Here is a 24,366-nt window from a genome sequence, read left to right on the forward strand (position 1 = left end):
GCAAAATTCTAAAATCAGCAGGGAACACTGCCAAGTAATCTGTGAGAAAATACTACTTTTAAAAATTTACATCCTGAGTTCAATCCCCGGTAACAGAAAAAAAAAAAATTTACAAAGAAATGCTATTAAGGGCAATCAAAAAATTTCTGGGGTATATTAGTGATTAACATGAGCATTATTTGTTCTGCTGGATACCAGTACAAAGAAAACCAGCCTTTCCAACCCTTCATTTCTAAACACTAGTGGCTCCCGGTGCTGACTACATATAAGTTTTCATTGGTCCAAAGTAAAGCAAAGTACAGTAAAACAAAATAAGAACGTAGTGAAATACTAATGAAACCACATAATTCTTTTCTTCTAAAATTATTTGTACTATGAACTATTTAACTTACAAAATAATTTTACTTGAAAACTAATTAGCAACCCTAAATTGGAGTTAAATTTATCTTTAAAATTTAGTCATCTCAATATTTAATGTCTAGATTAAGTCACAACCATCTATCTCATTGAAGCAGCAGGCCAGGAGATAACATTATACCATGTATTTCAACATTTTTCCACGTGAGGTTCTTCGCTGACTTAATTACTACATCTATCATTCCAGACCCCTTAAGTGATGAAATGCACAATAAACAGCAATATAAGCAATTTGTAATCTTATTACAATAAAACTGTGCTACAGGAAAGTATCCTATATCCCATTCTCCATGGGCTTTACCCACTTAGAAGATAGTATCATTTTCCCATTCTCAATATTCCCTGCCCTCCCAACTCTGATATATTCATTTACCACACCCTAGTGAGCTACCTTTAAAATCTATTCCATCTCCAGGGTTTTACCGCAGCACTGTAAACTAGTACTTCTTTCAGGATTATTACTGTTAGTTAACTTTCTTTGCTATCAGTTTATTCTGTGCCAATCTATCCCCAACGTATCTTCCAAAAATTAGCTTACGACACTTCCCTGCAAAAGCTTAAAACTTAGGGGAATTCACAACAATATTTATGGCATTCAACATCTTGTATTTTTTTCATCATTAAGTTTCATTTCCATATATCTCCAATAAGTTGATCTTATTGAATCTTTTGTTCTAACATTGATTTTAAGATCTACCAAAGATATAAAAACAGCCTTTCAGGGCAAAAAGAAATGTGCTACATTAAATCCGCATCTCAAATGTAAGACAGATACATTCCAGCTGTGATTCAGGTAAGCTTACATAAAGAGTCCCTTAAAAACACAGTAGCTGAGTTACTTAAATTGAGTTTTACAGTAATTGGTTCTAGAATACAGTACAGATAATTTTAAATGTAGGTGAAGCAAAATACTGACATTTAGCATATTTTAAAAATATCCTGCATGCTGGTAAATATATTAGCACTGAACTTGGGGTGGGGGGCAAAAGTAACTTAATTAATCCAGAAATACATAATTCTAAAAGAATCTCTTGGGCTGGGGATTTAGCTCAATGGTGCCGCCACCTGCCTTGCAAGCACAAGGCCCTGAGTTTGATCCCCGGTACCAAAAACAAAACAAACAAAAAAACCCCAAAAACTAATAAAAGAATCTCTTATTCAGAAACTAGAAGGCAAATCTTACATCAAATTAATTCATTGCCACTGAGGAATATCAGAAAATATCTGTTAAATTTTTTGTTATCTACCTGTGCCACAGGAGTAAGCCCCATAAAAGGAAGGGCTTGGTTTTGCTCACCAGTAGAACTGGCTGCCCCCAAAAATGCCTAGAACATGGTGGGCAGTCAGAAATTTTGCTGAATAAAAATTTCCTGGCAAACTTAGCACTTCAAGATGAAGTAAGATGCTTGCTCATTAGAAAATACCACTGAGGGTACATATAAACAACCATATGAGACACAGTAAGGAACCAAGACAAAGGAAATGGCGTTTGCCTCCAAGTTTGACAGAACACCAACATTTCTACTTCCTAAAGTCAATTTACTTTTCTTATTTTTCATGCAGCTTACTTTTGAATGGGTCAGGATGACTCTATTCTAAAAACTAGTATTGGAACCAAAGAATCTTTAGTTTTATGCCTACTCCTTGACTCAACTGTTTTAACTTTATTTTTTTATTAGTACATATTTGTCACACATATTGATCACATTCATTACAGGGAATTTGTACTTGCACATAATACTCAATGGTTTTAAAAAATTTTATATGTACCTTCAAAAATTTTTATATGTACCTAAGATTTTATGTACGGATCAGAAGGCTCACTATGTCACAGATAATAAAGAAAAAAATACAGGAGGAGGCTGTCCATAATTCAGAAATTGCCAGTACAGAGGAAGAACACCAGTTTTCATGTGTGTGTGCATGCACACCAAAGCATTCTGAGCTATAAACATCAAGGACATGACAAAAAACTACTTCCCAACAATTGACAGTGATATTGTTTTGCTTTCAACTCTTCAATCCATTAGAAAAATGCTGAAATGTGTATGACTTAATAAAAAGTTGAGAGATTCAGATGTCAATGTTAAAACTCTGTCAAATAGCTTAACTCTTTTCTATTTCTGGTACAGTATGTTGGTATTTCAGGTAGTCTGAGAACATGACAAGAGAGAAATGGTACTAAGAGTCAATTCTCACAATACTTTCCTTTAAGAAAGATCATGGCAGAGTCACACAACTAACTGTGTATTAGGATAAAGCAACCAAGAATTGAAAATTCATTTTCCGAATATGAATGGTTCCATTAATTGTCTCTTCGTGCCCTTCTTGTTATACTCTTAAGATTGTCCTTCTATCAAACAGGTTATTTCTTTGCTCTTTTACAGCAAGATTCTTTCAAAGCATTTTCTATAAATGGTTCCCTTGATTCATTCTGTCCCATTTTCTCCTGAATCCAACCCACTCCAACCAGGTTTTCACTCTTTCCACTAAAGCTGCTCACCAAGATCTCCAACAACTCTGTCCCTGTCAGCCCTCATATCTTATTTCACCTGTCCTACAGCATCAGGCACAAGTAATTCTCTCCTTTCTCTGTAAAACATTTTCTTTCTTTGCCTTCACATCACACTCTCCTGGTTTTCCTTCCACTTTATTAGTCACTCTTTTTCAGACTTTTTCACCTTTCACACTGCTAATCCTTGGAATATGTGAATAACTAATGTTCACATCCCTAGTACTATCTCCCTCTGTTGCATCTTTTGGACCCCCTTCCTAATGTTACAGGACATAAACAATAACAGTTCATTATTGATTTTTCTGTTCTATTTTATGACAACTAACAATTTATTTGGTAATGTATTCCCAGTGCCTAGAACAGATTAGCTCATTTTATTGGCACTTCAGTTCAGTATTTAATGAACGAAAAACCAAAGTTGCAGGGGATAGTACTAGCCACTTTGTACTAGAAACTTATTGGCCAGATAATGTGTATGCATATCACACAATTCATTTACTCTTCCACCAACCGTATGAGACCTGAGGCTTTGGTGAGGAGCAGGGATGGGGTGATCTGAACATACTCCAAAGTGGCAGTGCCATGATTTAAATTCAAGTTTACAATTTCCAAAGTTAATGCTCTTAACTACTGTATAGTACTTGTTTTACTAGAGAATTATTACATTAGCTCAGGAATAAAGCCAACTCTGCTATTTGAAGAATCAGCAATCAAAAGTTCCCCGTGGTTGTGAATTAATCTCCATTTTCTTTGTTAAAATAACTGTTTAGTAACATTAATTCAGCAAATTTAATGGAAATTCTTTTGAAAGCATTCAACCCTACCATTGTCCGTGAAAATAGTGCAGGTAAGAAAACACACTCTCCTTCAAAGTATTGATGGCAATACTCAATCTTTTTATTCCTAGTGTATCATTTTTGGAATGCCCAGACCAACAGAAAATAATGAAAAATTTTCCTCTTCAAATTCTGTCTGGTTCCTTGAATTTTTCTAGATAACATGTACGTAATTTCATGTAAAAATTCAAAAAATTTCAACCTTTGTCATAAATGGGTTAAAAACTTTCAGTCTCTCCCATTTCTAATAAAGTTTCAAGCCAGTAGCTTCTAAACCTGGCTGGAGTCACCTAGGAGCTTCTTAGGGTTTTTTCAAGTAAGATTTTCAGCCCCAACTCTAGAACAGCCACATCAGTCTCTGGGAAACCTAGTATTTTTAAAGTACTAGGAGCCAAATATTTTAAAATTCTACAATGATTGAATCAGGATCTCTAAGAACCTAGTAATTTTTAAAGCTCCCCAGGAAACCCTAGTGGCTAGCCAAGTTGGGAAAACACTCGTTAAATAAACCAAGGTTGGCAAGGGACTAATCCCACTGTCTGAACACCTGGCTCACTGCTTGACAACGACCAAGTCTTACTGGTACTGACCTTCTTGGAAAGAGGAACGATGCTGTTGGGTCGAACAAGCCTCCGTTTCTTACAGCTCAATACAGGACGTGTTCGGGCAGCCACACAAGTGCCATCAGATGAAGAAACTAGATTCAGTCGTTGCTTTTTATGTAACTGTTCCTCAGCATCAGAGCTGTCACCTGGAACATGGTCTGCCAAGACAGGCTGAAGACTACAGAGGGGAAGGAAGAGCATATGCTACTCAGAAAATACAGGAATCTAAGCCTCTTAATACTAGTTCAAGTTCCTCTATTTGCAGTTTTACAACATAAACAAGTATTCTGTAGAAGCAGGTTACCTCGGGATGTCAACATCTATTAATATAAGTGTGTGTGTTATGTCTGCAATTATTCATAATGTTTTAGGTGTCCTCTATTTATGTACTCTATTATGTCTGAGAAGTGGAAAGTCAGTAAGTAAACTCAAATTATCAAATTAAGTTTTCTTATCAACAGAAATGACTAAAGAAAGCCTAGAAAACTGCAACTGGCAAGAAAACTATAAACTCCACAAATGTTAATAGGTTGTTTTTTTTTTTTTGGTACCAGGGATCGAACTCAGGTCCTTGCGCTTGCGCAGCAGGCGGTGAAACCACTGAGCTAAATCCCCGGCCCCAATAGGTTGTTTTATAATCACTACTCCTATGAATATTAAATTCTAGGGATGTGTACATATCATCCACTTGTAACAACTGTTGGGTAGCCAATCCTTCCTAGAGCCAAAGTGTTCGATGAATTTCTCCAAGATTATGATCAATAACGATGTACAATACCACAGGACCTTTTGATTTTCTCCATGCCTACTCCCTTTTAGGCCATGGAAGATAAAGGGGAAAAACATGAATACATTAAAATGTATCTGCTACAGTTAGGAGGCTTGCAAAATTTTAACAGCAGTCAAAATTTCTGCTTCTTTAAACCATCCTAGCTAGAAATACCTAAAAGCTACAAAATCACCTTTTGCAAGCTGTTAAATGTAACAAGTAAAATGGAAAAAAACTTACGTGTTAATAACTCCATTAACAGGTCTCAGTGCGCCACATGATTTGGCAGACAGTGACTCTGAAATATGACCAACAGAGGGACCATGGTTTTCTAGTGGCTGAGAAACAGACTCAATCTGAATAAGAAGAAAAACAAAATACACATCAACACTTACCCAACAATGTCCCTGTCTGAAAGCAGCCTAATTTCAATTCTACAAAGCCCCTAAAATTTCTGATGACCAACTAGAAAACAAACAAAATCTGTGTGACTGAGGAAAAAGAAAATAATCAAGAAAACTCACTTTGCTTGGGGGAAGAAGGAGCCTCAATATTTATTTTATCAGTTTGTAAGTAGTAAATGCCTACTAATAGGAAAAATAACCTCAACAATTCTACGGAACAGAAATTTAGCAAAATACTTACATAATAATATGAGCCTTTAACTAAAGGTAAAGAATACAGTAATATCAGTATCAAGATAACTAGTAGGAAATTGGAATGTGGTATTTGTTTACATATGTATAACAAACATTATTCTTTAATAGAAGAGAAAGCAAAATTAAAATCTCAAATGAATCTAATTACCTTACACTGTCTTTAAACTATATAAATCAAATGCATGAAATATTATGAAGAGAGGTGTAAGTGCATGAAAAAGTTTGAATTTCAGTATTGGAATCAAATTATATATTTACTAGGCTCAATAGGGACAAGCAGCTGAGTATCAATCTTATGTACTTTCTGAGGGATGGGCAATATGCAAATGCAGCTATTCACTGCTTCTAGGGTTGTTGAAATACAGTGGACCCTTGAGTCACAACTGGCCTCACATATGAACAACTTGGGTTATAACCAGAATTTTAGTTTTAACTTAAGACAGAAGTCTTGAGTTACGCCCCGAATGCCAGCTGCTTGTAAACAAGGACTTGGGACGCCAGGAAAGTATATGTAAGTGTCATTCTGAGCCCAGATGTGTGGGTTTGATAATGTGTGGACATGATTTCGGTCAGTTCTTTACATAACTGCTATGATTACTGCTGTCAAAATGGGTCCACAAAAGCTAGAAAAGAAGCTAAGGAAGGAAGGAAGAGAAGGTAAAGAAAGCAATCACAATCAAAAAGAAGGAAACTGTGGTGAAATGAGAGTGGCAATCTTGTTGATAGATCTTGCTAATAGGCTCCTCCTTCCCCCAAGCAAAGTGAGTTTTCTTGATTATTTTCTTGACTTTACAACCAATGTGAGTTACAACCAGACCTCACAAACAAATTGAGTTCCTAAGTCAAGGGTTCACTGTACCGTAGAAAAGCTGTAATCTCTGTTAGCTTTGGGGTGTTCTGAAGTTCTTTCTGTAAAAGCTACCAGTGTGTTTCAAGACCAGTATCTTGAGGAAAATTCTATTTTTAAGTATTGCTGAACTTTTTGATCTTCAGAATCCTGAAGAAAAATACCAAAGGATTTGCAGGCAAGCCACAGACAAGTATCAAGAAAGTACAATAGATTAGATAGTTTTTATGACTTACTACAAATTATCCACAAGCCAGATCAACATATATAAACAGTTAAGTCATATAAGTAAACCACAACAAGTGAACCCTGGGAAAATGTCTTCCTTGTCACATACTCTGTACAACTACTAAGCCTTAGTAATTAAGGTATCACAAATATTTGTATTAATCAATACTGCCAAAATTACGGTAACCTTGGCTTCTGTAATCCCCTTCTCACTACAGCAGGCCTTCAAGGGATTACTTTTTAGAGTAATCTTAAGAGGTAGCAAAGAGGGTTGCTAACTGGGTTTTCCTAAAAGGGCCAGGTGTACTGCATAAAATAATTAACAAAGTGATGAGATTCAAGTACATTGCTCATATAAACTAGGCATGTGCTTCATTACTCCACCCACTTACCCAGACTAATTGTGACAGAGAGCCCTTGAAGAAAAGCTAGATAACAGGTTGAGGGGGTTATCTTTTTCTGGCATCTACTGTATTTGTTTTACCAAATGGTAGAGAAAGCAAAGAAGTAAAAACAGAGGCACACATATACGCACAATAAAATTAAAATCTACCTATAAGACATGTGTATACGTACCTTCTATAGTCATTCAATTAATGTTCTGTCACATCTGCTTGAAATACCAATTTTTTTTTCTTAAAAAATGCACCACATTTGAGTGGCCTGAAAACTGCTCAGTTTCTGTTAGCTTTTATTTTAGTTCTGACAAACTAAAATGAAAAAAGCTAACTGGCTGACAATAATTCAACTTTTATTCCAGGCTTAAAATAAATTAAGTTTTTGAGTCTGTATGAATTATAGTATGTCTCAAGCCCACCACATCAATCATACTCAGCATGGTTTTAAAACCACCAAAATACTGTTGGGCTCTATATAGTATACTGGTCATTTCTGTGATTAGCTCTATGGCCAGGTAACTACTTAATTGGGAGTGGAAGGTTCTGAAAATTCCGCTTCCACTAACTTATTTATATGGCTTCATTCTCTGCATATGTAAAACAGGGGTCATGTGCTTCACTTTCCTATCTCCACAGGTTAATGACAGAAGAAAATCTATTTTAAAATTTTAACCAGCATAATGCTATTACAAATTTAATGGCTCCTAAACCTGAAGTTCATATTTACCAATTCTTGAAAATAGTCATGTAGAATCTAAATAAATAATAGCAGTCACAAAGCAATCTTGTATATCATATCAGCTTATTTATCCATAGCTTATTAAAAATTTTTTTTTCAGGTTGTTTCATTTTATAAAGGTGTTGGGAATTGAACCAAGGGATTCATGCATGCTAGGCAAGTGTATCAGAGCTGAGCTAAATCCCCAGCCCTTCCTTATTTCGGACAGTCTCTCACCAAGTTGCCCAGGCTGACCTCAAGTTTTTGATCTTCTTGCCTCAGCTTCTCAGGTAGGCAGGTGCCACCATACCTGGCTTCAATTTACTTTAAAGGGCTTAAATTAGCCAGTATTAAATGCTGCAGGCCAAGTATTTCTTGGTATCCATCCACCCACCTACCCCTTTACTCTCTATCCCAAAACTCTTGTCAAGCCAATGTACCACCCATCACCAGTGGGGACTGTAAAAGTTCAAGGAAAAGGGCAGGGGATTTAGCTGAGTGGTTCTGCTGTCTGCCTCACAAGTGCAAGGACCCGAGATGGATCCCTGGTACCCCCAAAAAAAAAGTTCAAGGAAAAGAAGCGATTCCTCAAATAATCTCACATGGAACTTCAAGCTTCTAGAAAAACAAGAGCAGGACAAACTCAAAGCTCGTACAAGGGAAGAAAGATCAGAGCAGAAATCAATGCAACAGAGACAAAGAGAACGATATCAAAAAAAAAATCAATGAAGCAAAGAGTTGATTCTTCAAAAAAATAAAATCAACAAACCCTTAGCCAACCTTATCAAAAATAGGAAAGAAAAAGCCAAACTGCATGCAATTAGGAATGAAAAAGGGTGACATTACAATAGATCCAGCAGAAATCCAGACGACCATCAATAACTACTTTGAGAACCTATACAAAATTCATAGCAGTGAATACTCATATTAGGAAAACAGAGCAAGCTCAAATAACCTAATGCTGAACCTCAAGCTTCTAGAAGTGATTCCTTAAATCAACGGTATGAAGAATGTATCTTGGACTCTTTATTTATTGAGGCAGGATCTTGCTTTGTAGTTCAGGCTGGCCTTGAACTCACTATGTATGCCAGGCTGGTTTCGAACCTGCAGCAATCCTCCTGCCTCAGCCTCCCAAGTGCTGGGGTCATGTACCACCACGCCTGGCTTCTTGCACTGTTTTAAAAAAGTTAAAAGCTTATATTTTTAGCATTTTTTTTTCTTAGAAACCATTAGTCCTTCACTTAACAGTTCAGTTATTTTTTTCCCATCACTTTCACAAAGTAATGAGTAAGAAAAAAGTAAAACAAGGCTCATTTTATGAATAAAAACATACAAATCATGACATTACTTGTCAAAAGGCATAGAAGCAAAGTTTTTGCTAAATAAACTTAAAAAAAAACCTGATCAATTTTTAATCTAGCCTTTAAAAAATTACCCAAGGAGGGAATATACAAAAATATCCATGTGTTTGTTCTTCTTTGCATAAGAAAGGATAATCCAAAAACAGGGTTGGGTGGAACAGGATGTAAGGAAGGGAAAAATGGAAACAGATTAACCAGAGCCATACCTTTTCGTATCTCTTTCAATTATAGTAATGTTTCTATTAAAAAGCTATCAATTACAATGAAAGATGTGAGCAAAGAACTAATTCAACTTCAAAAAAGTGTTTTGACTGTATACAAGAGCTAATATACCCCTACACAAATATTGTGCTCTAGTTACTAAAACTAGTTATGAAACTGGATACTGGGATTGAACAAGTAATTATCACCAAAGAAAGAGAAAGGCTATTGTTCTGGCCTAGAATGAACTCATGATTTTTTCTTTTGTTTTATTTTTGAGACAAGGTCTTGCTATGTAGTTTGGGCTGGGTTTGAACTCATTATCTAGCCCAGGCTGCCCTGGAACTCACAGTGATCTTCTTGCCTCAGCCTCCCGAGTGCTGGGATTACAGGAGTGTGCCACCATGACCAGCCTCATGATTTTTAAGATATACAAATGGGATATATGTATGTATGAGCACATACACATATCCTAGCTTTATCTGTTCAGAAATACTGAAAGCAATGAAAAAAGTAGCAACGAGCCTAACTAGTTGTCAGATACTGTTTTTAAAAACAAACAAACAAACAAACAAACAAGCAAACACTGCTCTCCAATAAAAAGAGCCACAGCTAAAGCAGACACAATATAAAATGAACCTGGAACACCTGGTGCCAGGAAGTGACTACTCAAAAACTGAATGTAACATGTTGAAAGGATATATAAGCCACCCTGAAACAGTTCTCAGTGCCCACAGAAGAGACAACTGGAGCAACTAAATAAAAGTAATTGACTATAACCCAAAGAATAAAACTAGCCTCCATTCCAATATGGACAATTTCTGATATGAAGGAGAGGGGGAATAGCTCCTCCTAACAGAATTCCAATAAATGCAAAAAACAGTAAAATTACCCACACTAAAAAAAAAAAAAGCAATAATTATTGTAGGAAAAACCCATCAGTGGATGATAAAATTGTAAGCGAAAGTATGAATAACAGAGTATTTGCATATTATCTTCCCATCAGATAGTCATTAGAATAGGAAAATTACTAACTTTACAATGAAGAAACCTGGCAAAAACACCGTAACTAGGGAATAAACCAACTGTCTCCAGCAGAAAGATATACCAATAGTATAAAACCTTGGATATGATGTACTAAGAAGGAAGGGCTTAGTATCACTTTTGTGGTATTCCTATGAAAAATGTATAAACTCTAATAATGAGTAAGTTTTAGTGCATAAACTCCAATTTAAGAAACATTACATAAAATAAATGACCAGTAATCTTGAGCCAAGGTCATGAAAGTCTAAAACTGAGGAATTCTTACAGACTGGAGGATAGAGATGTGATAACCAAAGGAAATGTGGGTTTTTGGACTAAAACCAGAAACTATTAGAGTGTTCAGTATATGCTCAAATATTTTGCATAAACATATATTGATGTGTAGTTATAGATGTGAATAACTGTTTACCTAAAAGGGCCTACTTTTATAAGCCTTACTATGAGGATACTGGGATGGCGAACCTTTTAGGGACTGAGTGCCCAAATTGCAACCCAAAACCTATTTATTTACTGCAAAGTGCCAACACTGTAATTAAAACCTAAATACTGAGGTTTTACTTTAGAAAAAACAACTCATACACTTGGGCTTATGTGCCAACAGAGGTGGCTCAGCGTGCCTGCTGCAGCACACATGCCATAGATGAGCCACTACTGAAAAACTATCTTTACACGGCCTCAAATCCAAGTTCCTCTGTCACCCCTGGCTTGACCTTAGGCCTGGGATTTCTAAAATCATTCTTTAAAAAAGGACTGTGCTGCGATACAACTCAGTGGCACAGTGCTTGCCTAGCATACAAAAGGCCTTGAGTTCAAGTTTCAATACCACAAAGAACAAAATTAATTAATTAAAAAGTATTAAGCCAAGCAAAGTGGCATAAACCAGTAGTCCCAGCTTTTCAGGATACTTGACTGAGGCCAGGAATTTTGATGCCAGCCTTGGCAACATATCAAGACAGTGTGTCTATAAAGAAAAGTATTAAAAAACAATGAAGAAAATATTTATCCAGCTTTAATAAAGCAAATTTTACTCATACGCAAATGTGTTAGTCTACAGTTTCCAGTCAATTACAGGATAAAGTTCACACTTGTTAACATAAATCCTTTCTGAATTCACTAAAACATCCAAAACTTCATCATATAAAGGTTTGCTGATACTACCAGGCCCCAGTACCCTCCCTACTGGAATTCACTTCCTACACTATTCTTCAGCAAGTTCAACATACAGAATACAACATACCTTTTCTTATGAAACTTTTCCTGATCTCCATTAGGCAAACTGAGTATTCTTTCCTACTATATGTCCCTGTTGGAAGACAAAGCCTTCAAGAGAATACACTTGGTGCTACAGACAGATTTTTTTTTTTTGACAAACAATGCAGAGCCCAGAAAAACAACAATGTATACTTAGCTGTAAAGACAAGAGTATAGTATACATCTTAAATTATTAATTTTCAAGAATCCTTAGGAAGCAGAAACAAAGCTACACTAAGACCCTTGAAGGCAACACACATTATGGGAATTCGACAAATTTTTAAAAAGTAATTTGCTGCACATACAAGGCAAGCACCTTAAAAATAAAATGTTAACATTTCTGTATTAGAAGATACAGATATTTACAATAAATGAGGGGAGTAAAACTATGAAGTCTTATAATAGCATTTTAGGGTCAAGTTTTGCCACAAAATAAATGTGATACAGAACTTAAAGGGAAAAATGTTTTGTTCTCAGTGGAACATGCTTAATATATGCAGAAGGACCACATTAATACTTTTATGAAACAGCATTAATATTGTTTATACACTGCAACAGCATTCCATAGGAAAACCGTTCTAGAAACTTCACTCAGCATTTAATTGATCTACCCAAAACAGGTCAAACCAAGTAAAGGGGAAACACACACAAAAAAGTCCATTTAGATCATATATTACCAGGTCAAATAATTCATGTATCATCCCTATGGCAAAACTTTAGAGCTACCTGATTAAAAAAACAAATAAAAACCATAAACTAAAGAGGGAGCAATAAATTTTAAGTAGAATATACTAAAGGAAATATAATAATACTGATGAACAACTCATTCAAAAACTGTTACCATAACCAAGAATGAGGCCTCAAATTTCTAGAAAGTTTCTAGAGATAAGTTTTCTACCTTAGCATAAGAATAACACAATACACATTCATCATGTTTATCTAGACTAATAATACTGTGCACTGTTTCAGAGAAACCTAACTCATGCCCTACAAATACTTACTCCAGGAGACAAAAGAATAGTTGAATATCGCTAGAATAACAACAATTTATTATTTTGGGTGGTACTGGGGAATGAAACCAGAGTCTTCATTCACAGTAAGGTAGCTGGCCCTTTTTGTTTCTCTTTCCTTTCTTTTGAGACAGGGTCTCACTAAGTTGCCCAGGGTGGTCTCAAACCTACTGTCCTCTTGCTGGGATTACAGATGTGTACCACCACACCCAGTTGTACCAAATTTTTAGACTGAAAGAGATTAAGTACTATATGTGAAACAAACTCTCCTTCTAGAAAAATCTAACCATGTAGAACATACTCAACCAAGTATAGTTGAAATTTTATCTTGCTATATTTATTTCTCAGATTTTTATTGCAGGGTGAAAAATTTATAACATTTACTATTGCTTTTTACTTTAAAACAGTCTAACCTAAGCAAACATATACTTAATAGAATGGTTCCCAAACCGGATTGGTCATTAAAATAGGTTGGACGTTTCTGTAAAACCAATTTCTGAAAGAACCTAAAATAGATGAAGCAAAATCTGACAATTAAAAGAATACAGACAGAATTAAACAGGATATACACAATAAACAAACTAAATTTAGCAGACATATAAAGAAATTCTACCTAACAAGAACAGCACACATAAACTTCAAGTGTACAGGGGACACTTTTCAGGAAAGTCTTGGTAGTATCTATCTTCTCTAGCTACAATATCATGAAATTCGAAATCATTAACAGAAGTGAAAATGGAAAACACTTACATATTTGGAAATGAAGTACAGTTTTAAATGACCAAAGGATCAAATAAATAAGAACAGAAATTAGAAAACATGAGGGAAGGAGGAGGGAGGAGGGAAGGAAGGAAGGAAGAGGAAGAGACAGAGACAATGAAACCTAAAATCGATTCAGGAAAAACTGACAAACTTTTATCAGGTATAATAAAAATAGAAAACTCAAATTAGTCAGAAATTAAAAGGGGGACATTATCAATTCTACAAAAACAAAAGTTGTAATAGACTAATATGACCAATTATACACTAACAAATAGAATGAAATGGACAAATTCCCAGAAATACAAAAATATACTAAGGCTAACTCAGGGAGAAATAAACTATATGAATAGATCTTAAACCAGAGTAAGGAGATTAAATGAGTAGTCAACATTCTCCACAGCTCTGTATTCCATGTATTCATGGATAAATTCTACCAACCATTTAAAGAATTATTAACACCTTTCTTTAACTTTTCCAAAAAAGTGACTCATTTCACAGAGCCAGCATTACCTTGATACCAAAGTCAGACAATGACACTACAAGGAAAGAGTAACATCCCTCAGGAACATTGACACAAACTTCTTAAATACTGTACTTGTCAACAAATTTCAGTAGCATATTGAAAGAACTATACAATGTGGCCAAGCGAGATTTATTCCTAGAATGTAAGGATACTTCAACATACAAAACTGATCAACTAAATATACAACATTTATAGAATAAAAAAATTATATAATCGCCTCAATACAGAGAGATTTGATAAAATTCAACACCCTTTCTTGATAAAAACACTCAAGCTAGGAATAGAAGTAAACTACCTCAACATAATAAAATATACGAAAACCCAACAGCCTGCTTTTACTACTTCTATTCAACATAGTACTGAAAGTTTTAGCCAGACTAATTAGGTAAGAAAAGGCGGTGAGAAAAAATAGCACCCAAATTAGAAAAAAAAAAAAAAAAAGTAAAATGACATTTTAAGAGATGATATAGAGGGTCGGGGCTTTACCTTAGTAGTTTCGCTGCCTGCTGTGCAAGCACAAGGACCCGAGTTCGATCCCCAGTACCAAAAAAAAAAAGAGATGATATAGGGCCGGGGATTTAGCTCAGTGGTTCTGCCACCTACCTCGCAAGTGCAAGAACCTCAGTTTGATCCCCGGTACCGAAAAAAAAGATGATATAATCTTACTTTAAAAAAAAAAAAAACCAAAACAATTCTATGTAAAACAGGAACAAAAAAATACTTCAACCCTGCCTTGCAAGGTCCCAGGTTTGATCCCTGGTACAAACAAAAAACAAAAAACAAAAACAAACCTTCAATATTTTTCAATGAATACTACTTTCAATTTTTATTAGTCATTGGGTTTCTATTTTAGTGATTTCTTCTCTTTGTAATTCCTTCCTTTTAATTATTATGCTCTATTTTTTTTCCCACCTCTTAAGGTTGTTATTACATCTCTCTTCTTTGTTAACCTATGACCAGTAAGTGGTTTTACAAGTGATAAAATTTTCAAATATCTGGGATTTTGTAGATGTCTTATTTAATTTTATTGCATTCATAGAAACAAATGTGTAAAATATCAATATTTTATAATTTAAAACCTTATGGCCTAACACAGTCTGTTTTGGTAAGCATCCCTAGTCCCTTGGAGGAAAATGTATAATCTATAATTATCAGGTATAGCTTTTTATAAATATCAAATTTGGGCCTGGGTGATTGGCAGTGCGACTGGATCTTTTACATTCTTACTGACTTTTTTACCACTCTATTAATTACTGATTGAAAAATGCTAAAATCTCCAATATGACTATATGTTTTTAATTTCCTTTAGCTGTGTGGTTTTATGCTTCATGTATCTGAAGGATCTACATTTATGGTTCTTCAATGTCTTCTTCATAAACTGACCAGCTTATTACAAAATTTTTTATGTCTGCAAATGATTTTGCTGATATTGATATATCCACAATTGCTTTCTATGCTTACTATTCATAAGATGTGTCTTTTCCTTGCTTTTTACTCTCCAATGACCTAAGAATTCAACTAGTTTTATTTGCCTTCAACCTAGAGAAACTTCCTTAATATTTCAGTATTTCTGTCAACAAATTCTCCCAGTTTTCATTCACCTAAAATGTCTTCATCTTCATTTAAAAAGGACAATTTTACTGAGTGACAAATTTCCTCCAACCCTTAGCTTTTTATCTAGTTTCACTATTTTCTTTTCTTCTTCTTTTTTTTTTTTTTCGGGGATTGAACTCAGGACCTTGCACTTGTGAGGCAGGCGGCCACCACTGAGCTAAAGCTCTAGCCCTTTTTTATTTTTATTTTTTTGAGGCAGGGTCTCCCTTTGTAGTTCAGGCTGACTTCAAACTCATGGCAATCCTCCTGCCTCAGTCTGAGTGCTGGGATTACAGGCATGCACCACCACACCTGCCTCAAGTTTCACTATTTTCTGCTCTCAATTTTTCTAACAAGGTACCAACCATCCTTAGTGTCAATGTTCTGCTGTGTGAAATTTATCTTTTTTCTCTGGCTACTTGGCTACTTTCAAGAGTATCTTCACCTTTGATTTTCACTACTTTCACTATACTGTAGGTCTTAGGCATAGTATTCTCTGACCTTCTTGAATCTGTAAATCAGCATTTTTCTTTCAAGAAAAATAGCCATTGTTTCTTCAGTGTTTTATTTGTCCTATATTTTGTCTTCCCTCATGACTAAGGATAACATTTTTCCTTTTATTGGTATCTGTAACAATTTTGTATTACATATAGGCACTGTGTATGACACTGCAGGAACTCTACATACAGTTCACTTTCCCTCAAGAGTGCTAATTTGTTCTACAAATAGAACAATCTTGATTTTGTGGAGCTGATGTTTGCTTTCACAGAAGCAATAGTGGAACCTACGGAATTTTGCTTTTCTCATTAATCTTACAGAGTGAATTACTTAGTCCTATGAAACATTCTTTAACTCATAGTGTTAAGTATTCAATCTTTCAATGTAAAACCTGAGGTGTTCAGAGTTTCAATGGGATTCTCTACCCCGAAGACTGTTTGCTCAGCCTTCCAAATGTTGCATTCAGCCATGTTCCATTGGCCATGTCAAATTCTCCCCTGAACATGCGTCTCTCATCTCAAGATCTGAAGGAATTCATACAAATTGTAGAACATGGCTTTCCTCCATCCCCATAGATCCTTCTTTGCTACTATTCCCTCTCTCAATTTCTACCTATGTCACAGCTCTAAATGTAATCCTGACAAAACTGAAGTCAATGATACTGTGACTTTATGGCTGTGTAGAATCCAAGAAAACTTGTGGCATGTAGACTGAGAAGGTCCTCACTTCTTCCTGAGAATGCTTTTGGTCTAAAATTTTGCCGACTTTTTTGAGTAATTTGAAATTTTTCCCTCACCTAGTAACCAACATATATATAGGTTCCAAGTTAGCCCTTCTGTGGTCATTACTTTTTCTTAACTGGGTGAAAATGGCTTGCTGTTATGTCTCAGAGAGGGAAGAAAAAGGAGAGAAAGATAATAGGGATGTTTTACAACACTGGAAAATAATTATCAGCAGCTTTTTACACTCTTTCCTTCCAGGGACACAGCCTCTGTTCAGAAATGGTCTTATTTCACACTGGCATTTATTTGAATACAGATAGCTTTATCAGCAGCTACAAAGCCAAAGGCCTTGACTTTCTCTTTTCCACCAAGATCTACCTTTCAAATATGTGTCAGACTGAACCATCCCCCAAAGGGGAGGGGCATTTTTGTAAAAGTTCTTTCTCAGAACTTATCTTCCTCTCCTCTACTAGTAGAAGCATAGAAACAGAATCCTCCTCCCTGTCCCATGAATATTCCTTACTTTGTTATAGTTCAAAAAAGGCTCAACTAGCCTCCAAAATTGGGGGAGTGTAACAGTGATATCTGCACTGCGATGAAAACCCAAACAGGCATGCATATATATATGTGTGCATATTCTGTCAAGGAAACAAAGCACTCAATTTAGAAATAAGGCAAAACGATTGTGTCCTTTCAGTTCAACGCAGGAACATTATCTAACAAGCCCACCTAGGAGTCATCTTACTCTCCATAAATTATTTAACTTTGTTTTACCTACTATTTATAATTGATTAGGGCCCAGATGCCGAGTTAGATGTTTGTTTTAGAACACTAACAAGTTTATCTCCACTTTTTTTTTTTTTGGTACCGGGAATCGAATTTGGGACCTTGCACTTGCGAGGCAGGCGCCAGAAGAACACTAACAAGTTTAAATTAATGTTTCTTGTTGAAGGGACACAGTAAACACTATGACTTTACTATTCTGTAGAGAATATAAGTTTTTATATATAGCCTAGGGATGCTATTCCAGAGCTTCTCTTTCTAATGACTACTATAACTAGTATCAATACACTACCACTAATTTTGCTACCCATGGTTCTCTCTTTAATCAGTAACTGCATTATTTCTTCAGAATTATGTCTAACTTCTTGAAACTATGTTGACAAATCCACTTTGTTTTGTTGTTAATTTTAATGAGTTCAGAGATAAGAATACAAGGGCTGGGGATTTAGCTCAATGGCACCACACCTACCTCACTCAAGGTCTTGAGTTCAATCTCCAGTACAAAAAAAAAAAAGAAGAATACAGAACTATAAACAACACAAAAAAACTCAGACACAAGTTTTAAGTCACAGTCTTTGAAATGTATTTTTTTAAATAATAAAAAAGAGTAGTAAATACTTTTGGGGGGAAAAGTGAACAATAAAATGGAGAACTGACTGATTAAATGTGAGAGTGAAAGCTGGGTGTGTTGGCACACACTTGCAATCCCAGTGACTTGGAGGGTGAGGCAGTAGCACCACCAAGTTTGAGGCCAGCCTAGGCATCTTAGCAAGATTCTGTCTCAAAATAAAAAATACAAGAACCGGAGATGTAGTAAGAGCATCCCTGATCAATCTCCAATATTACAAAAGGGAGAGGAAAATTGAGCATGAAAAATTTAATTACCCTCTGCCAACTGTGACCTACATTTTTTCTTTCTTTCAGTTTTTTCAGACAGGATCTCACTCTGTAGTTCTGGCTGGTCTTAAACTCACTATGTGGCCCAGTCTGGCTGTGACAGCTCCCGGCAATCCTGCTACCTCAACCTCCAGAGTGCTGGGATTACAGGCATGTGCCACCACGCCTGGCAGTGACCTAAGATTTTTAGGGGCAAAAGTGAGGAGACAAGAGACTTTCCTTTTAAAAAGATGAGTAACAAAAAGGCTAACTTCCTACAAAGAAAACCTTAGCCTGACAAACGATACATTAGGTAGATACACAGCTTCACAAATATTTGGCAATGAAAAAAATGGCAAAGTAACTTTAACTTAATTACTTTTAAGAAATCTATGCCCTGCAGGCTATTTCACTAATACAATACAACAAAAATGTAATGTCTTTTGTCTCCTCTAATGGATTCTGAAGGTTTTCCAGAAAGTATGTATTTATTGATAATTCACAAGAAAGTGGGGGAGGGAGGCTTAATTTCCCCCTTGAAAACAAGTGACAATTTATTTTATTTGTTCCAGAAAGTATTCTACTGTATAACATAAAAACTACTGTGGGTCAACACAAGAGGAAGGTGGTCTTAAAATCTTAAAAATCTAAGACATGTCCGTAACATACACACGAATGGGAATTAGGGGTAGGGAAAGGGACAAGTCCCTGTGGAACATGTGTATGGCTACGTGTGAATGTGTACAAATTAATGAGAATCACTGTGGCTATTTTTTCTTAAACAATGAGAATCAACATAATGAGACTACTGGGCCGAGGATTTAGCTCAGTGGTGCTGCCGAATGCCTCAAAAATACAAGGTCCCGAGTTCGATCCCTGGTACCAAAAAAAAAAAAAAAAAAAAAAAAAAAAACGTGTCCTGGCAATATAATGAGACTATTATTCCTTATTCCTTAGAAATACTGAGCTGGGTGAAAATATGACTATAAGAGATCACCTGCCCCAAATTCTAGAATCTTTACATCCAATACATAAATAATATATCTTCATAAAGAACTTACTCCCAATCTTATATACCTCAAGTTTCTGGGCATTTCACACTACCAACTGATCTTCCAATTTACCTAAGTTTTCCTGTCTCGCTTAACAATTTTCATCCTGACTAGAGCAATCACTAAAGTTTTATCATTAAAAAAAATTCTGTTGAGGGCTGGGGATGTAGCTCAGCACCACAGCACCTGCCTGGAAAGCGCAAGGGTCCTGAGTTAGATCCCTAATACCAAAAAAAAAAAAAATCTGTTGGTAATGTATAATCAACTAACATTATGGAAAGAACAGTGGCAATATAGACCTGAATAATGGCAAAATTTGGCATTCTGCTCTTTAATTCAGAACCACCTTTGAGTTCAGAATCACTTTAATGTCATTGTTTTTATCTGTAGTACAGTGGTTGGCATTCAAAACTAGGTACAAGACTTTTGAGGATACAAACATCTTGTACAGAAGTATGTTAGTTTCTTACTGTATCATAGGAGTTTCTGCTAACAATGATAAAAATAAAAGCTAACAAGCTTTGTTGTTTTGCAGATACAAGGAGAACAGGTAGTTTAACTCACAACTTAAAAGAACCAGACTGCTCAGTAACCTTCTAGAAAGCATAATCAAAATTAAAAACCTACTGTCACGGAACTATGGAATTTCTAACTAAGTCACAGAGACTTACATCAAGAAGCATTAATATTCATAGGGATGGGGATATAGCTCAGTGGTAGAGTGCTTGCTTTTATCCTACATTACCAACAAACTATCAGCACTAAAAGAAAGGAAGGTAGGTTAATATTCATAAAATCCAGTAGGGAAAATAAAAAACTGACAGAAAGGAGTACTCTTAGAATTCAGAAAGGAAAAATTATAATGTTGAGAAAAATAGAAAAAGGGAAGGAATTATAGAAGAGGGAGATTTGAACTAGATTCTAAGGATACAGAAGATTATGGACAAGTTTATCTTTATTATAAAATAAGAGGGAAGGCCGGAGATGTAGCTCAGTGGGGCACCAAGCCTGCCTGGCAAGCACAAGGTCCTAAATTCCAGTGGGGGGGGGGGGGGGGGAAGAAAACAAGAACAAATCGCTCACTGAGTATTTTCAACCCTCCCCCCTTGAAAGTTTATCTGTAGAGCAGTATTTTATGGAAAGGGTTATATATATATTATGGTGGTCCAGAAAGGTTACTACAATTTTCAAAAGTACCCAGGATCCTGATTTCAAATAATATTCTTTAATTTCATAATTGTTCTGCCTATGGTCACTTAAGGATTACAAGTTACTTTTTCTTTTTTTTTTTTTGGTACCGGGGATCGAACTCATGTCCTTGCGCTTGCACAGCAGGCAGCGTAACCACTGAGCTAAATCCCCGGCCCAAATTATTTAACTTTCTTTGTGGTACTGGGGATCGAACTCAGGTCCTTGCTCTTTCGAGGCAGGCAGCAGAACCACTGAGCTAAATCCCGGGCACAAGTTACTTTTTCAATGCTAAGGTCAACTCCACAGCTGTAAGAGGGGCCCTTATGCTGCCCTATTCAGGAATTAAGATCTTGAAATGTCAAAAGGGATAAAAGGGGACACAGTTCCCTTTCTTCAGCCAATGCAAGAATTCTAGTTGCAGAGGATAAACGGTGCCAAAGCTACTCCCTGAATTCTCACTCATTTCCCCTTTTTCTAACTTTTATGCTTACCAATTTATCAGTCCCATGATCTGTCTTCACCTCAGAACCAAGTGGAAGCAATGAGTCTGTTGTATGCTCTGGAGGAGATGCCTCCCCAAGAACTATCAATCCCTGTGGAGCAGACAGGAGAGAAAAAAAAAAAAAAAAAAGGTATAAGTGGTGTAAATTACAAATTGAATTTAGGATTTAATCTCAAAAGGGTTGGAGTTATAGAGTCGGTTTACCAGAGGCCTTTACCCTTATCCTGTTTTAAAAGCAAACTACATCAACAGCAACTTTGGTTTTTAAGAGTTATTTCAGCATAAACCTAGTAATAGCAGATTATTCAGTAAACGACATAAGACTCAGACCAAGGCTTCTCCTGTCTTTCGCTTGAATACTATGATCTACATTCCTTGTCAGCCATTTACCTTTTATTCAGCTCCCAAATCTTGGGTCTTTATCAGATTATGGTACATATTTTATAGTATGTTATACTGTGATACCAACAAAGTACTGAATTATAACTAGCAATACAGTTTTTATACTTAAGTTGATTACAAATGGGGCTAAAAGTTTACTGAACTAAATGCGCTACCTTTGTAAAAGATGCATTCAACCAACTATATCTGAGCAAAGAAAACAAAGGAATGAAAAAAAGATGAAATAGTCTTCATAATTAGAAACCAAAAAAAACTGCCCCAAAGATACCTATTTCTCATAAGCATAAATGATACTTCAGATTAAGTTCTTGCTTCACAATTTCAAATTCAGATCTTATATTCACACCAGGAAATAAGGAGATCAAATCAGATTAGGGAACTCCTAATGAAAATCTGTATCAGAATCACCTGGACGATATTATCAAACTACACCTGCCCAATTCCAACACCAAATCTACTAAGAATCTTGGGGCATGGAGCCAGGCATTTTGTTTTGTCATTTTTTTGTTTGAGACAAGGTCTCACTTTGTAGTGCAGGGGGGCCTTGAACACACAGTCATCTTCCTGCTTCATTTTCCTGAGTGCTGGGATTACAGGTGCACACCTCACCTAGCTAGGTATTCTACATTTTAAAAAAGCTCTTTCAATAAATCCTAATGTAAACTCTAAGTAGAAAATAATCTGATTTGATAAAAACGTGGAAACAAACTTTAGGGTTATCTAGGGGAAGAGCCAATGTGAAAATTTCAAGGCTAGAAGAAGCCCAATGATCTGAAGAACTGTAAGGAACTGGTGTGGCTGGAGTAAACTGAGTGGAATTAGTGGGAACTAAAGTCAGGAAGGTAAGGCAAAGGGGGTTCTTACACGTTCATAAAATTTTGAGTACTTCTGGCTTTTAATGTCAATAGGAAGTCAATAGAAAATTTAAGCAGAAAGAAGAAATGATCTAATTTATAAATAGGCTCAATCTAGTGTTGACATACAGAGTGGAGAGCAAACAGCAGCAGGAAGAGTGGTTGCTTAGATCAAAGTATTTGATCTCTGTCTCTCTTTACATATATATATAAAACATATACATACAACACATACATACATACGAATAATGACAAATTCAACCGTATGTTTATAGGATATGAGGAAAGTAAGAGACCCTGCCAAGATTTCTGGCCTCTGAAACTAGAAAAATAAAGATCCCCTATTTTGGTTCACAGGTCTTTGGAGTACATAGTAGTTTTAATTAAACTTACTATTTGGAAATAACACAATATGTGTTAATATGTTAGTTACAACATTGATAAAAATAAGTCATCTATACATTGCTTCCCCACCAAAATATATATATGTAAGTTAACAGTAGCAAATAAAATGAAACCCTGGAGCTTTAATTTATATTGTACTTTTACCAAAAGAATGAAATCTGCTAAAAAGACAATGAACAAAAGGTACATAAGTAGTAAAATTCATTAATTCCAGTAACATTTACTGAATGCCTATCAAGTGCAGGGCAGAGTAAAACCTTAAGAGTAAGAAAAGAAACAGATTCACCATAAGAAACTTATGTTCATCTAGCCTTAAACAAACAAGTAGGCAAAACATTACAAAAAGGGTGCTCTAAGTGAAGTTTAGAGAAGGTGATGGTGACAGCAGAAAAAAAACTAGAGCCTAGCTGAAGAGGTTCATGGAGGTGAGGGTTCACTGAGAGGTTTACATGATTACTTACAATTTCCCCAAATATTCAGCATTCCCCCCTCCTTTTTGGTACTGAGGTTTGAGCCCAGGATTCATATACTCTAGGAAAGCAGTCCGCTGTTGAGCTGTATCCCTAGCCCTTTTTATTTTGAGACAGGGTCTTAGTATTGACCAGGCTGGCCCAAGTTTGCAATGCTCAGCCTCCTGACTAGCTGAAATTACAGGCATGTGCCAACCTGCACACAGCTTCAGTATTTCTTTAAAATGTATACTTAATGTTTCATAACCTATTGTACATATATTGTACATAAATTATTACATCCTATAATAAAATTTGGGAAAAGGTTTGCTTATATGTTTAATAGCCACAGAAAAGAAATGTGTCATCTAAGAAGTTTTCCACAGCATTCTGGGTTTCAATTAGGTTGATGAGGCATGGCTATATCCATCAGCCTAAATGGCAGTAACTTCAAGACTACTGTAGTATGAAAGAAGAGACAGCAACTGGCAGAAGCCAAAGATAAAGGCCAAGAGCATCTCCATATTCTTCACCTGTGCTCCAAACAAGTCAGAGCTAAAATGATGGCAGGGCTGCCCAGCTCTACTAGAGAACTCCCTTAGCGCTGATGTGAACTTCTGCTTTACATGAGGACCAAAGAAATCTGGATGGGTTGCATATATATGCAGTCCTAGAAATTATTCCTTCGTGGAAAATGAAGAGCCGTTCTAAGTCCAAAAATTTAAATAACATTATCTTTTAATTTGTAATACAAAGTTAAGGTGTATTATCACATATTCATTCCACTATATAGCTCTGGGAAGGTCGATCGCTCTATCTACCTTACAATAAACCAGGGACCCCACTTCAGACCAGTTCTGAGATGGGACCTTCAACTGCTTTACAAAAATTTAAA

General features: G+C 35.8%; 1 protein-coding gene across 6 annotated transcripts in view; it reads right to left on the reverse strand.

Moving 5' to 3' along the window:
- Window positions 1-24,366, reverse strand: part of Kansl1 (KAT8 regulatory NSL complex subunit 1) — a 188,390-nt gene that overhangs the window by 34,665 nt on the left and 129,359 nt on the right. For 4 of the 6 annotated variants that reach the window (XM_004868653.4, XM_004868650.4, XM_087203851.1 and 1 more), the window contains 3 exons: window positions 21,351-21,452; window positions 5,383-5,498; window positions 4,359-4,551 (listed from right to left, as the gene is read on the reverse strand). In XM_004868653.4, the coding sequence (XP_004868710.2) occupies window positions 4,359-4,551; window positions 5,383-5,498; window positions 21,351-21,452 (411 nt within the window). The remainder of the gene's footprint in view (window positions 1-4,358; window positions 4,552-5,382; window positions 5,499-21,350; window positions 21,453-24,366) is intronic. The other 2 variants (XM_087203853.1, XM_004868652.4) reach the window with 1 other exon arrangement.

This window comes from Heterocephalus glaber, unplaced genomic scaffold (genome assembly GCF_053883595.1).
Source record: "Heterocephalus glaber isolate CG9 unplaced genomic scaffold, H.glaber_assembly_v1.0 deba00001813, whole genome shotgun sequence".
Classification (NCBI taxonomy): Eukaryota; Metazoa; Chordata; class Mammalia; order Rodentia; family Bathyergidae; genus Heterocephalus; species Heterocephalus glaber.